At 43.4% G+C, this 13,068-nt stretch overlaps 1 protein-coding gene across 3 annotated transcripts; it reads right to left on the bottom strand.

Moving 5' to 3' along the window:
* Positions 1-1,207: 1,207 nt before the first annotated feature.
* Positions 1,208-4,942, bottom strand: LOC137001985 (uncharacterized). 3 transcript variants are annotated; one of them, XM_067361387.1, is made up of 10 exons: positions 4,926-4,942; positions 4,682-4,741; positions 3,792-3,862; positions 3,580-3,644; positions 3,145-3,430; positions 2,842-2,978; positions 2,719-2,757; positions 1,887-2,166; positions 1,576-1,712; positions 1,208-1,466 (listed from the first exon to the last, which is right to left on the bottom strand). In XM_067361387.1, the coding sequence occupies exons 4-10, from the start codon at positions 3,641-3,643 to the stop codon at positions 1,462-1,464; spliced, it is 948 nt and encodes a 315-aa protein (XP_067217488.1). In that variant the 5' UTR covers position 3,644; positions 3,792-3,862; positions 4,682-4,741; positions 4,926-4,942; the 3' UTR covers positions 1,208-1,461. The 3 variants fall into 3 exon arrangements, with proteins under 3 accessions (XP_067217488.1, XP_067217487.1, XP_067217486.1); XM_067361386.1 differs by lacking the exon at positions 3,792-3,862 and having other exon boundaries at positions 4,926-4,940; XM_067361385.1 differs by lacking the exon at positions 3,792-3,862 and having other exon boundaries at positions 4,682-4,738; positions 4,926-4,939.
* Positions 4,943-13,068: the final 8,126 nt, after the last annotated feature.

Genomic DNA, 13,068 nt, shown 5'->3' with positions numbered 1-13,068 from the left:
GTCTTTCAAACTGGCAAAGTCACTTGAACCATGAAGTGACTTTTCTAAAATTTCTAATTTTTTCAAAACATTTATTACTTAACAAAGCCTCATTTACTGAAATCACGTGACTTTGGTAGTTTGATACATGCTCCGAACCACTGATACAAAACAAAAGATTCGTAAAGCTTCATGAAACAGGGTTTTGAAATCACCCATCACTAGATATTGTTGAATAAAGTCGTTATTTTGGGGTCATTTTTTTTTTTTTGGTGCACAAAAAGTATTCTTGTTGCTTTATAGCATTATGGTTGAACCACTGTAGTCACATGAACTGTTTTAAATATGTCTTTAGTAGCTTTCTGGGAATTGAAAGTGTTAATTATCTTGCTGTCAATGAAGGCCTCACTGAGCCATCGGATTTCATCAAAAATATCTTAATTTGTTTTCTGAAGATGAATGAAGGTCTTATAGGTGTGGAACGACATGAAGGTGAGTACTTAATGACAGAATTTTCATTTTTGGGTGAACTAACCCTTTAATATCACACATTAGCTTCATGAGTCCATTTCATAACACTATTGTTTTGTCTGAGGGCATATATTTTTATAGCGTTGTGTTATACATTTGCGTCTGTATATTTTGTGTTGTATTCAGATGTATTTTTTGTTCTCTGCTCTCTCTTTTTCTTCCTCCATCATAATAGGTGCTCTGACTGACCAACTGTATTCAGTCAGTTGATGTATGAGGCAATTGGATCCTTGTTTCTTGTTTTGGGAAATGTAAGTGGAGGGTGCCATTTTTGTTTGTAATCCTTTTTTTAAATTATTATTATTATTTTTTTATTATTATGGTTAAACAGGGAGAGTGGGAAGAGTTATGAAATTTATTTTTCTAGATTATCTTTCTCCAGGTAATTTAGAGAGATTTATGGATTTGTTAGACTGTTGTGTTTGTTATTTTGGCCAAACTCTTCCCTGAAGCTATCACACATTTTCATAATTATTCTTTTTGATATTGATATTTCTGTTATGGATATTGCTATTTTTTTACTCTTTATAACAGAAAAATAAGTTAATTTATACTTTTTTGTAAAATGTAATTCTTCTTTACTTTGTTTCAAGCTCCTCAACTCTAGATGGGTAGATATGTAACACTACACCTCCTCCTCATTGTGAATATCTAAATGAGCCTTTTTGATCCAGAAACATGAAATACAACATGCAATGCTGAAGTCATTTATTCATGTAGAAAGCAAAGATAAACAAAGATGGGTAAAAGATAGGTAAGAACCATTTTAAGAACCATTTCATCCCTTTACTGAATGTGCACTGAAACGTATCTTCTATCTTAAGAATAAAAGGAGCACAGATAAAATGAAAACAATGAAAAAAGTGCAATATTAGTATTGCTCAGAAAATAGTAGTTTGGTATTTTGCTTATAGGATCAGTGAACTGTGGTGTAACATCATCTCATTCCACTTAATCTGGCAATGAAAACAGAACAAAACATCATTAAGGGAACGTACACATAGTATAAATAGTACATATAGTACAAATGTCTACACACCATGTCTCTCTCCTTTTATCACTCACCTGCAAACACCTCAACCTCACACAGAGTGAGATGTTCATTGCGGCCAGGTATGAAAATGTTGACAAATCGCCCCTTAATAGGCTTAAAAGCAAATGTTCTTGTCTCTCCAAGTGGGATGGACGCAACAGTTGCAGCCCTATGAAGAAACAGAGAAATAGAGAGGGGCGAATCAAAACGGCATGAATCATTAAATTAAATGTACTTCTGTCAAAGGAAAGTTTGTATTAAAGGGATTTATTCAAAGTAATTTTATCTTATTTACTCGTTTTCTAACCATTTGTGTAAGTATTAAGAGAGAAACAATACTTACAGCTCATTATTGTTGCCATTATTTTCCAAGCTGTTGCCGATACGGATCTGAGCACCATTTATTCTCTCTACAAAACCATCTCCACGATTAGTGATGCTAACCCTGGTTACCTCATAGACTTCCAATAAGTCAACTCTCCACCAGGGGTCCTTGTCCCAATTAGTCGCACTGCATGACCCAAGATTGAAAATTGAATTCTTGTTGCCATCAATAGCATTCTTAGCAACGGTTAATTGATATGTGGTAGACTGGACAGCTCTGGCACCAATAGCAAGATTCCCTGTTTAACACAAAATAATAAACAATATTTTTATTATTCTTTTCTTTTGTATTTTAATGTGCTAAAGTATAATTACAAGATAATGGGCAAAATAATGCTAAGCTATGTAATCCAAATGATTATTACATGGCTTTCTGGAATACTTGACTCTGATTGGTCAGTCGTGACATTCTGAGATCTGATATTTCCAGATAATGACCATCATCAATAGTAACGCTGTATAACAGAAGCTCATCCGGGTTTCTGAAGCCGGACTTTCTTTGATGTTTCTGTTATCACACCACAGACTCACTCTCTGTCGTCTCTGTTTTAGTTATTGATTGTATTGAATTATTTTTAGTATTAAGAGTACTTTAGTGTTTGTCTAGTTGCCCGAATGATTGTTGATAAATGTTTTTGTACACTGTAATGGATTCTAAGGTAATAAACAAGTAAGAATTTAAAACAGTTTAAACTCAAATCAATATGTCCATCTAATTATTTATTTGGTTATTTATTATTTATTATATTATATTTCTGACAACAACATTCAAAGTAATGAAAAACACTCACTTTGGGTTAGAACACAAGTGTATGACGGTGTGTAGTTGTCTGTTAATAAAATAATAAAGTTATAAACACGTTAATAAGTACATAAATACCATCATAGAGTTTTCTTCTCTATCTGTCCCTCACCTGCAAACACCTCGACTTCACACAGTGTGAGATGTTCAGTGCGCCCAGGTATGAAAATGTTGACATATCGCCCTGTAATAGGCTTAAACGCAAATGTTTGTGTCTCTCCAAGTGGGATGGACTCAACAGTCGCAGCCCTGTGAAGAAACACATTAACAGAGAAATAGAGAGGGGCGTATCAAAACATCATGAAGCAAATTAAATATACTTCTGTCAAAGGCAAGGATTTATTCAAAGTAATTTTATCTTATTTACTCATTTTCTAACCATTAGTGTAAGTATTAAGAGAGAGACAATACTTACAGATCATTATTGTTGCCATTATTTTCCAAGCAGCTGCCGATACGGATCTGAGCACCATTTATTCTTTCTGCAAAACCATCTCCACGATTAGTGATGCTAACCCTGGTTATCTTGTAAACTTCCAACAAGTCAGCTCTCCACCAGGGGTCCTTTTCCGCATTAGTCGCACTGCATGATTGTCGACTGAAAATTGAATTCCTGTTGCCATCGACTGCATTTTGAGCTCCTGATTGAGGGTATGTGGTAGACTGGACAGCTATGGCTCCAAAAGCAAGATTCCCTGTTTCTTCATAAATAAATTAATAACAAGCTTTAAATAAATTACCATGTTTCAGCCTATAATTTTAATAAATTAATCTGATTGATATGTAATGATACACAATGGTTACAGATTTTTAAATCCAGGCATTTTTACTTGTATTATTCTAAACATACCTTTAGTATCAGCGATGCATAGCCCAGTAAAAAGTGTTAGAAACACAATCACACGTATGGCCATCCTGATATAAGACACAACAACACATCACCTCATCTCAGCATATGAAGGAATAATTTTCAATTTATCATCTACATTTAAAGAAACACATATATCGCTATTGTAATGATAGAAGAACTCCATGACTCAAAGTCAGTGTAACGTGACCAACCTGCCTCTGTTCTTTGTATTTTAAATGCCTTTGTGTCAGGGGTGGCTGTGTTTACACAACATCATTGTCAACTAAAAACGGAAAACATATGCATTTTGGTGGCCTGAAAATGCACACTTTTGAAAATGGGTTTCAAAGTGCAAGTTTCTGAAAACGGTGACATCATGCACATGCGTATTATGTGTTTACTCTATCCACCTTATTTGTCAATGCAGATTTAAGGTATCTCTGTGAAAGTGCGAGACTTCAAATTTAGGAAAATAATGAGAAAAACATCAAAGTGTAGTAAACTATAAAAATAAGGTGGATATGCACGCTTGGCACAAGTACTCTGTATAAGAACACATATACACATGTAGTATGTATGTATATCTTTCTTTTACAAAGTGACACATCGCCAACTGCTTGTCTTGTCAAAAGGATTCTTGTTGAATGTTCTTTTGTCATTATTGGACTGCAGTGAGTGCAACAAGACACTTCTAGGCTACTATATACTATATCTTTACGCCTTGAATTGTCCAACCAAAATGTAATTTTATTAGTAAAACCTCCTTTGCATATCATGCTCTGAAAGAAACACCAGATTGTTGACTAAAAAGGCCTTCTTTATATCAGAACAGTTGTGATTAATTAAGTGACTGGTATAGTCATTTTTACTATTAATAATACATGTTGTATTAAATTACAAATTTAATTAATATTCAGTTTAGTGATATAGTATGACTGAGCATATTCAGTCCATTCGATAGACTGAACAATTACCACCTAATGAAACTCATTGTGCAATAAGTAACTGTGATGTTTTAATGTAATTTAATCTAGCTGCTCTTAATTATCAACAAACTCACTTGTATTATTAGAGGTAGAGAGTGCATAAACATTCAACTCACCTGGAATACGTATCAATGTATCAACCTCACAGAAGACCTTCACAGTTCAGCAGTTATCTGCTTTTAAACAAAATATTTATGTAATTTTTATATAATAAATACATGTAATTAATAATAATTTTTATAAACAATTGTTATATGTATTATTAATCCAATATTTTATTCACATAAGGAATATTATGCTGTCAAAACATTTCAAACCAAAAATGGGCTATTAAACATAAATATGAATATTAATACACACCAGCAGTCTGTGAAGAGGGTCTAGTCGAATAATATTGAGTTCAGAAATGATGCTCTATTTATTGTTGAATTAAGTCCCTCCCAACCAAATGAGAATTCAAGCTATGACAAACGCAATAAAATGGCTTTTCCTGTTTTCTATCAAGTAACACTGAGAAAATGTTTGTACTTGCCTTTAAATGTCCTCCTATGTACGCAATGACACTGGTAGAGATTCTTCTTTAAGAAAATTACTTTAATTTTACATTTCTGTGATTTGTTTTCTCCATTAAATAGAAACACTTAATATATTTGGCCAAAGTTAACTTTATTTTAAGAAACACACATAAAAACACTTTTTTTTTGCACAATGATGAATTGCATTAAGTAATTATTACAAAAAAAAAAAAAACTTTATTGTCATATATATATATATATATATATATATATATATATATATATATATATATATATATATATATATATTGTGTTGGTTTTATTGGTTTTATTTACAGTGATTTAATGTGCTAGAGTAAAATTTTAAAGAATTAAAATTGAATTGCTTTTCCTGATACACAAAACATGATTAATATGTTGTTTTGTAGTTAAAGTGCTCAGTGTAAACAGTATTCATTGTCATGTGTGCAGTTAGGTACTTTTTGGTTGTGTTTACTTTCATTAAAGAAGGAAGAACTATGTAGCACTCAGTAAATATAATGACAGCGGCTATTTGCACTAAGTGCAAAAACCAATAGATTCTATTTACATTAAGTGCAATAGCGATAGATGCAATCTGAGATTATACAGTGCTTACACTGAAGTGAAACTAGCATATTTTCTTAGCGATAGATGCTATTTACACAGTTTAAATATCAATAGATTCTATTTACAATAAGACTGAATCCGAAATTGCATACTTCCCTCCTAGTAGGTGGAAAACAGTGTGTGTCAAAAGTAATTCACAGTACTCATAAAAAGAATAAGCAAAAAGTACCCGGATAATCTATGTCTTTTGGCAAGATTCTGAAGTGCGCATACGATGGAAACTGTACTATCCCATGAGGCCAAGGAGAGGATTTATGATTTAGAGTCCCAAGCTGTGTCCGAAACCACCCCCTATCCACTATATAGTGCACTATATCGGGTGTCTGAGTGTTCTGAGTGAACGATTTCATTCCCTACTTTCGTTCACTACTTTATACCCACAATCCTCTCTGATTTCGAGTGTACATCCAATCTGCCTATGTGTGGATCAGATACCCTCAGATTTCATCAAATATATCTTAATTTGTGTTCAGAAGACAAACAGTGGTCTTACAGGTTCGGGACAATATGAGGGTGAGTACTTAATGACAGAAATTTCATTTTTTGGGGTGAACTAACACTTTAAGAGGCGTTGAGAAAGCAAAATTTGTCAGCTTCCTTTATCTCAACCAGTTTCAGCCAGAGATGACATTCCTGGACCACCAAGGTGGACATCACCTGGCAAAAGGCCTGCATGGTAACTTTTGTCACCCTAAGGGTGAGGTCAGAAGGTGTACGCAGTTCTGCAACTACCCTCTTGCAGCTCCTTTAGTGCTTTGGTCTGATGGACTTGCAGGAGGGCCATAGCATGCAGGGTGGAGGCAACCTGTCCATCAGCACTGTCAGCCTTGGTGGAAAGGATGGCTGAGAACTTACAGGCCTTGGATGGGAGGCAGTGGTGGCACTTTGCGAGCAGTAATGCACTGCAATTGCACGCTCTACCTGAGGAATCTACACATAACCACCACTGAGAGTAGTGATTTTAGTATTTTAGTATATACTATTACTGAGAGTAGTGATAGTATTTTTCCTGTTTATCTCTGTGAAGGTGCTTTGAAACAATCTGTACTGTAAAAAGCACTATACACATAAAGGTGACTTGACATAGTTATTGGATTGTAATCAGGTATCAGAAAATTTCAGATAAACAAAGACATGCACTTAATTCACTGCTGTTCTCTTCCAGAAACATGGAAGATTTTCTTTCATTTATTTGAGTTTTTTCTTCATTTCTATTTAATGGGCACTTTCACTCATCTGTATGTTAGAAGTGGGAATAAAAATAAAAGAAGTAGGAAAAGATTCATTTAATTATTACATTTGCACATTTCGCAGATGATTTTATATTAATTCATTCATGTTAGACATTTCATCAGTATATTTGTTCCTTGTGAACAGAAGTTGCTTGTGCAGAAACTTCTCATCATGTGTTCAAATACTTAATGTGTGCTCTTATGATCAGGATGTAAACAATGATCTTCTGTAGTTGAGTGAATTTAAATTGTATTTGGTTTTGTTTGCATTATGCCATGTGTTTTGCAGGAATAGAATTACAGAGATCTGAGTTGTCAAACTACCTAGATGCAATAATTATTTAATAATATAATGATTTTAAATCATAATCTGCAGTTTTATTTATATTAAAATAAATAACATTGACCTGCACTTTTTATCACTTTCTGTGTTTTTAATACTACAGAGACAAACTTACAATTTTATAAAATATTTGTCACAACAAGACACTTAAAACACTCCAAATACTTTTGCTGCTTGTTCAATTTACTTATTTGAAATGAGTTGCATCGTTTGATTTCATTGCACTCAACTCACTTAAAACTGTAAATGAAAGTTAACATATTGTGCTTTTGAGTTGGGATAACATGAATCATTTTTATTTACAGCTGAAACTAGTCCATGGTTCCCTTTCAGTCGGTCACGTTCGACGTACGTCAGTAGTGACCGACGAATTGGGATATCGCTAGAGAGCCCTATCAGCTTCGAGTGAACTAAATCAAGCCAATGGAATTGGCGTGCGATATTTGCATAATGCGCACCGCCTCCGAAAGGTGTATATAAATAGGAAGCAGATGCAATCGCACTCTGTCTTTCGCTTCGGAGCCAACAGTTGGTGTCCAGCTTCAGACTTCACAAGAGTGAAACTAAACAGCCTTGGAGATTCAGCGTCTGTTTGTGTTGGCGTTAAAGCACAACAGCGAGGTCGCGAGCTTCAGACACTGTGTCTTTTTCAAGACGTCATTCTGTCCGTGCGTTTCTGGAGGCGGTCGTTTCCTATCCTCAATGATGGCCACAATCACTTTCTCTCATGTCTGCTTAGCGTGCTGAGACTGTGTTTGTGGGTGGTTCATATTCTCTTATGAGAATATGCCCACGTCGGCGCGTTGTTTGTCTCGCCTTTCTCGTAAGGGCTTGAGCGTTCAGCGCGCCGTGTGCCGTCGAGTTGCCGGCTGACAGCGCGCGTTGCCATGGCAACCCTGCGCGTCGTCTGACGCTCTAGATGCACGGTCGAGACTCGAGCGCCTTTAATGAGGTGGAGTCCCCTCACTTATTCCCCGATCTAGTTATTTTTCTGAATAAGAAGAATACTACTTTGGTTAATAAGCCTGGGTGACCAGAGGATCACAGTGGGGCTATACCCGCTGAGCCATTCTCCGTGGGCCCCCCACTCCTCTAGTGCATCGCAAACATGTTGTGACCAAGTTCCTTGGGTGGTTCATGTTTAGTAAAACATGTGCGCCGTGTGTCGTCCAGTTGGACGGCCATGTTCACTGTCCAACATGGCTGGTAGCTTCTGCTTGGATTGCTGGTCCTTCTCATGAGGGACCTAGCGTCTTAGTCGGAGCTCCAGCAGAGGATCAGATGTCGACAACTACATTGGAGAGAGTATTGTTGGGCTCTGAAAATGAAGATGATGCTGGGCATTCCACAGTCGTGATGTGCTCATGCTGAATCAGATTCAGACTTGACAACCATGCTTTCCCGGGCCCCTGGGGGCGTTGTGTGACACGCACTCGCCTTGCCCCGCCCCCTGTGCCCGGACGTGCATGGAAAAACTTGGCAGTTTTGTGGCCTCTTTGGTGTTAAATATGGAGCGCCAAGGGGGCCATAATCTGCATTAAAAGTTTTTTCTCTCTCACTACCCTTTAGGGGGGTAGTTCTGAGTCAGGGTTGAGCTACGCATGATGCAGGTCATAGCGCAGGCCTCTGGCCAGACAATGTCCACCATGGTGGTCCGGAAACACCCCTGGCTAGTCTTGCTGGGATGTGTCATCGTCAAGTACACTTTCTCGATGTGCTCATCTCACAAGCTGGCCTAAAACCCAGCCCGCTCTCCCCGCAGCCAACCCAGTTGGTTAACAGGAGGCGGTCCTGGGGATATGGTGACCTGCAGCTGAAGGAAACAGTTCTTTCCCCGGAGGAGGGCCGGGTGGAGAATTCTTGTCTGTTCCGCCGCTGGCTCTCCGGAGTCCAGTGGTACCCACGAATAGAACTGTTGTCTGATCCTCCAGGTCCCAAGAAGGTGTGGCTGGTAGTGTGCAAGGCCCCGCCTTGCCACTCTCAGCCCTCTCTCACTTCACCAGCAGGTTCCAGTGTGGTGGTTCAGGCCGCACCCCATGTGCCGTCTCCCATTCACACTGCTACCTTGCAGAGTCTGATCACACTCCGGGCCGCTCCCATGCCGTCCGAGTCGGGTCCCCGTACTCTGCTTGCGGCTGTCAGCGTGCAAGGCCCTGCCTTGTCACGTGCAGCCCCCCTCACATCGCCAGCAGGTGGCAGTGTGATGGTGCAGGCTGCGCCCCGTGCGCCGTCTCCCATACGCACTGCTGCCTCGCAGAGTCTGACCACACTCCGGGCCACTCTCATGCCGCCCGAGTCGGGTCCCCGTACACTGCCTCGCTGCCCCACCCCCAGTGCGTCTGTGGTGCCTTTAGTCCCGCTGGCTCAGTGTCTGGAAGCATGGATAGCGCTCCCCAGCCTGTCCAGCTGGCTCATTCGTACCATCAGACTCGGCTATGCGATTCAGTTCGCCCGGCGTCCCCCGGTTTTCAGGGGTGTCCACTACACTCAGGTGTCACTGGACAACGCACCTGTTCTCTGGGCGGAGATTGCTGTCCTCCTGGCGAAGGATGCAATCGAGCCGGTCCCTCAAGCTGATATGAAGTTGGGGTTTTACAGCCCCCTACTTCATTGTACCACAAAGGGCGGTGGGCTATGGCCAATCCTGGATCTGTGGGTCTTGAACCGGTACCTTCACAAGTTGCCGTTCAAGATGCGCAGAAGCGCATTTTCGAATGTGTCCGTCCCTGGGATTGGTTTGCAGCGATCGACCTGAAGGACGCGTACTTTCATGTCTCGATTCTGCCTCGCCACAGACCCTTCCTACGGTTTGCGTTCGAGGGTCGGGCATATCAGTACAAAGTCCTACCCTTCGGGCTGGCCCTGTCACCCCGCGTCTTTACGAAGATTGCGGAGGCAGCCATTGTTCCCCTCAAGGAACAAGGCGTTCGTATTCTCAGCTACCTCGACGACTGGTTGATCCTGGCCAGCTCGCGAGCGCAGTTGTGCGAACACAGGGATATGGTTTTAGCTCACCTCAGCCGGTTGGGGCTTCGGGTCAACTGGGACAAGAGCAAACTCTCCCCCGGGCAGAGGATCTCTTATCTCTGTCTCGAGCTAGACTCGGTCGCCCATCGGTGTTGACCTGCCTGAGTACGCTCAGTCGCAGGACAGCGGCTCCACTGAAACTTTTTCAGAGGCTCCTGGGGCATATGGCATCTGCAGCCGCGGTAACACTGCTCGGATTGCTCCATATGCGACCGCTTCAACACTGGCTTCGCGGTCGGGTCCCGAGATGGGCGTGGCAGCACGGTACACTCCGTGTTCCTGTGACACCGAGCTGCCGACGCACTTTCATCCGGTGGTCGGACCCCTTGTTCCTGCGGGCCGGAGTGCCCCTGGAACAGGTGTCCAGGCACGCTGTGGTCTCCACAGATGCCTCCGCCACCGGATGGGGGGCCACGTACAACGGGCATGCAGTGTCGGGTCTATGGACGGGGCCTCAACTGCATTGGCATATCAATTGCCTGGAGTTGCGCAGTACGTCTTGCACTGGGCCGCTTCAAGGAGCTGCTGTCAGACAAGCACATACTGGTCCGCTCGGACAGCACTGCGGCCGCTGCGTACATCAAACATCAAGGTGGTCTACGCTCCCGTCGCATGTCACAACTCGCCCGCCATCTCTTGTTGTGGAGTCAGAAGCATCTGAGGTCCCTTCGGGCCACTCATGTCCCAGGTGTGCTCAACCGTGCAGCCGACGAGCTGTCACGGCAGCCTCCACTTGCGGGCGAGTGGTGGCTCCACCCCCAGGCGGTTCAGCTGATTTGGCAGCATTTCGGCGAGGCCCAGGTAGACCTGTTTGCCTCCCCAGAAACTGCCCACTGCCAGTGGTTTTATTCCCTGACCGGTGGCACGCTCGGCACGGATGCCCTGGCACACAGCTGGCCCCCGGGTCTGCGCAAATATGTGTTTCCCCCAGTGAGCCTTCTCGCACAACTCTTGTGCAAGGTCAGGGAGGACGAGGAGCAGGTTCTGTTAGTGGCTCCGTACTGGCCCACTCGGACCTCATCCTCCTCGCGACGGACCTCCTGACCTCCTGACTCAGAGACGGGGCACCCTGTGGCACCCGTGTCCCGATCTGTGGAACCTCCACGTGTGGTCCCTGGACGGGATGCGGAGGTTCTGAGTGATCTCCCGCAAGCGGTCGTAGACACCACCACTTCCGCTAGAGCTCCTTCCACTAGGAGCCTCTATGCGCTGAAGTGGAACCTGCTCGTCGAATGGTGCGCCTCTCGCCGAGAGGACCCCCGATTATGTTCGGTCGGATCCGTGCTTTCCTTCCTGCAAGAAGGGTTGGAGCGAAGGCTGTCTCCCTCCACCCTGAAGGTGTATGTTGCCGCTATCGCTGCACATCACCACGAAGTTGAGGGTAAGTCCCTGGGGAAACACGATCTGATCGTCAGGTTCCTGAGGGGGGCGAGGAGACCTTCCTCCGTACCCTCTTGGGATCGGACCCTGGTTCTCACAGCTCTCCGGGGTCATCCCTTTGAGCCTTTGCAATCAGTCGACCTTAAACTAATGTCTCTCAAAACGGTTCTTCTGGTTGCATTGGCTTCCCTGAAGAGGGTAGGGGATCTGCAGGCATTTTCGGTCGACGAAGCGTGCCTAGAATTCGGGCCCGATTATTCTCACGTCATCCTGAGACCCAGGCCTGGATACGTGCCCAAGGTTCCTACCACTCCCTTCAGAGATCAGGTAGTGAACTTGCAAGCGCTGCCCTCGGAGGATGCAGACCCAGCCCTAGCTTTGCTCTGTCCCGTCCGCGCTCTGCATGTGTACGTGGACAGAACGCGAAGCTTCAGGACCTCAGATCAGCTCTTCGTCTGTTATGGAGGCCAGCAGAAGGGAAAGGCTGTCTCCAAGCAGAGGATGGCCCACTGGATAGTGGATGCCATCGCCTTGGCGTACGAATCCCAGGGCGTGCCTTGCCCGCTCGGGTTGAGAGCCCACTCCACCAGAGGGGTGGCCTCCTCCTGGGCGCTGGCTCATGGCGCCTCGATGACAGATATCTGTAGAGCTGTAGATCTGTAGACACCTAACACGTTCGCTAGGTTTTATAGCCTGCGTGTAGAGCCGGTATCTTCACGTGTACTCGCATCCACTAGTCAGTAGACGTGTTGTACCCGCTCTAAGTGTCGGTTTGCAATGCCATTCCCGCCCCCTGGCCGGATACGTGCATACTTTCACTCCAGTCGTGTTCCCCGCTTGGCGAACCCTGTCGAGTTCCTCCACCTCCCCCTTCGGCTCGGACATAGCGGAGTGTCTGATGCCAGGCCTACATCCGTCGCTGACGCTGTCTGTTGGCTGGGGCCCATATGTCGTGACTCCTCTACGTGAGCGGTACCATATGTGTAATTATCCACGGGTTAAAACTCCCTACGGCAAGTCCGTGTCTTTCCCTTAGCAGAGCCAGCTCTGCTGTTACCTGTCAGATGAGTCTCCCCCTACCCAGGTGGAGCCATCCCAGGGACTCCATATGCGTACTGCCCCCCGGGCCAGTCCATATGTGTATTCTCCACGTAAACTTCTCCCCCATTGGGTAGGTAGTGGCCTTCGCAGCGTCCCCTACGGGTTCGCTTTCCCAGTGTAGTCTAGTTTACTTAGTGGGTATGTCGGAACAGCAGTAGACTCTCTTGGTGTAAGCTCGCCCCCTTCACCGTCCAGCCGGTGCTATGGGCGGCTGAGCTTGCACTGGGCACTGGAAGTGGTTTCGTAACTGTGGCGCT

The sequence above is a fragment of the Chanodichthys erythropterus genome, chromosome 15 (assembly GCF_024489055.1).
Source record: "Chanodichthys erythropterus isolate Z2021 chromosome 15, ASM2448905v1, whole genome shotgun sequence".
In the NCBI taxonomy this organism is placed as follows: Eukaryota; Metazoa; Chordata; class Actinopteri; order Cypriniformes; family Xenocyprididae; genus Chanodichthys; species Chanodichthys erythropterus.
The sequence above is the reverse complement of the archived record's forward strand: the minus strand, read 5'-3'. Positions and strand labels throughout refer to the sequence as shown.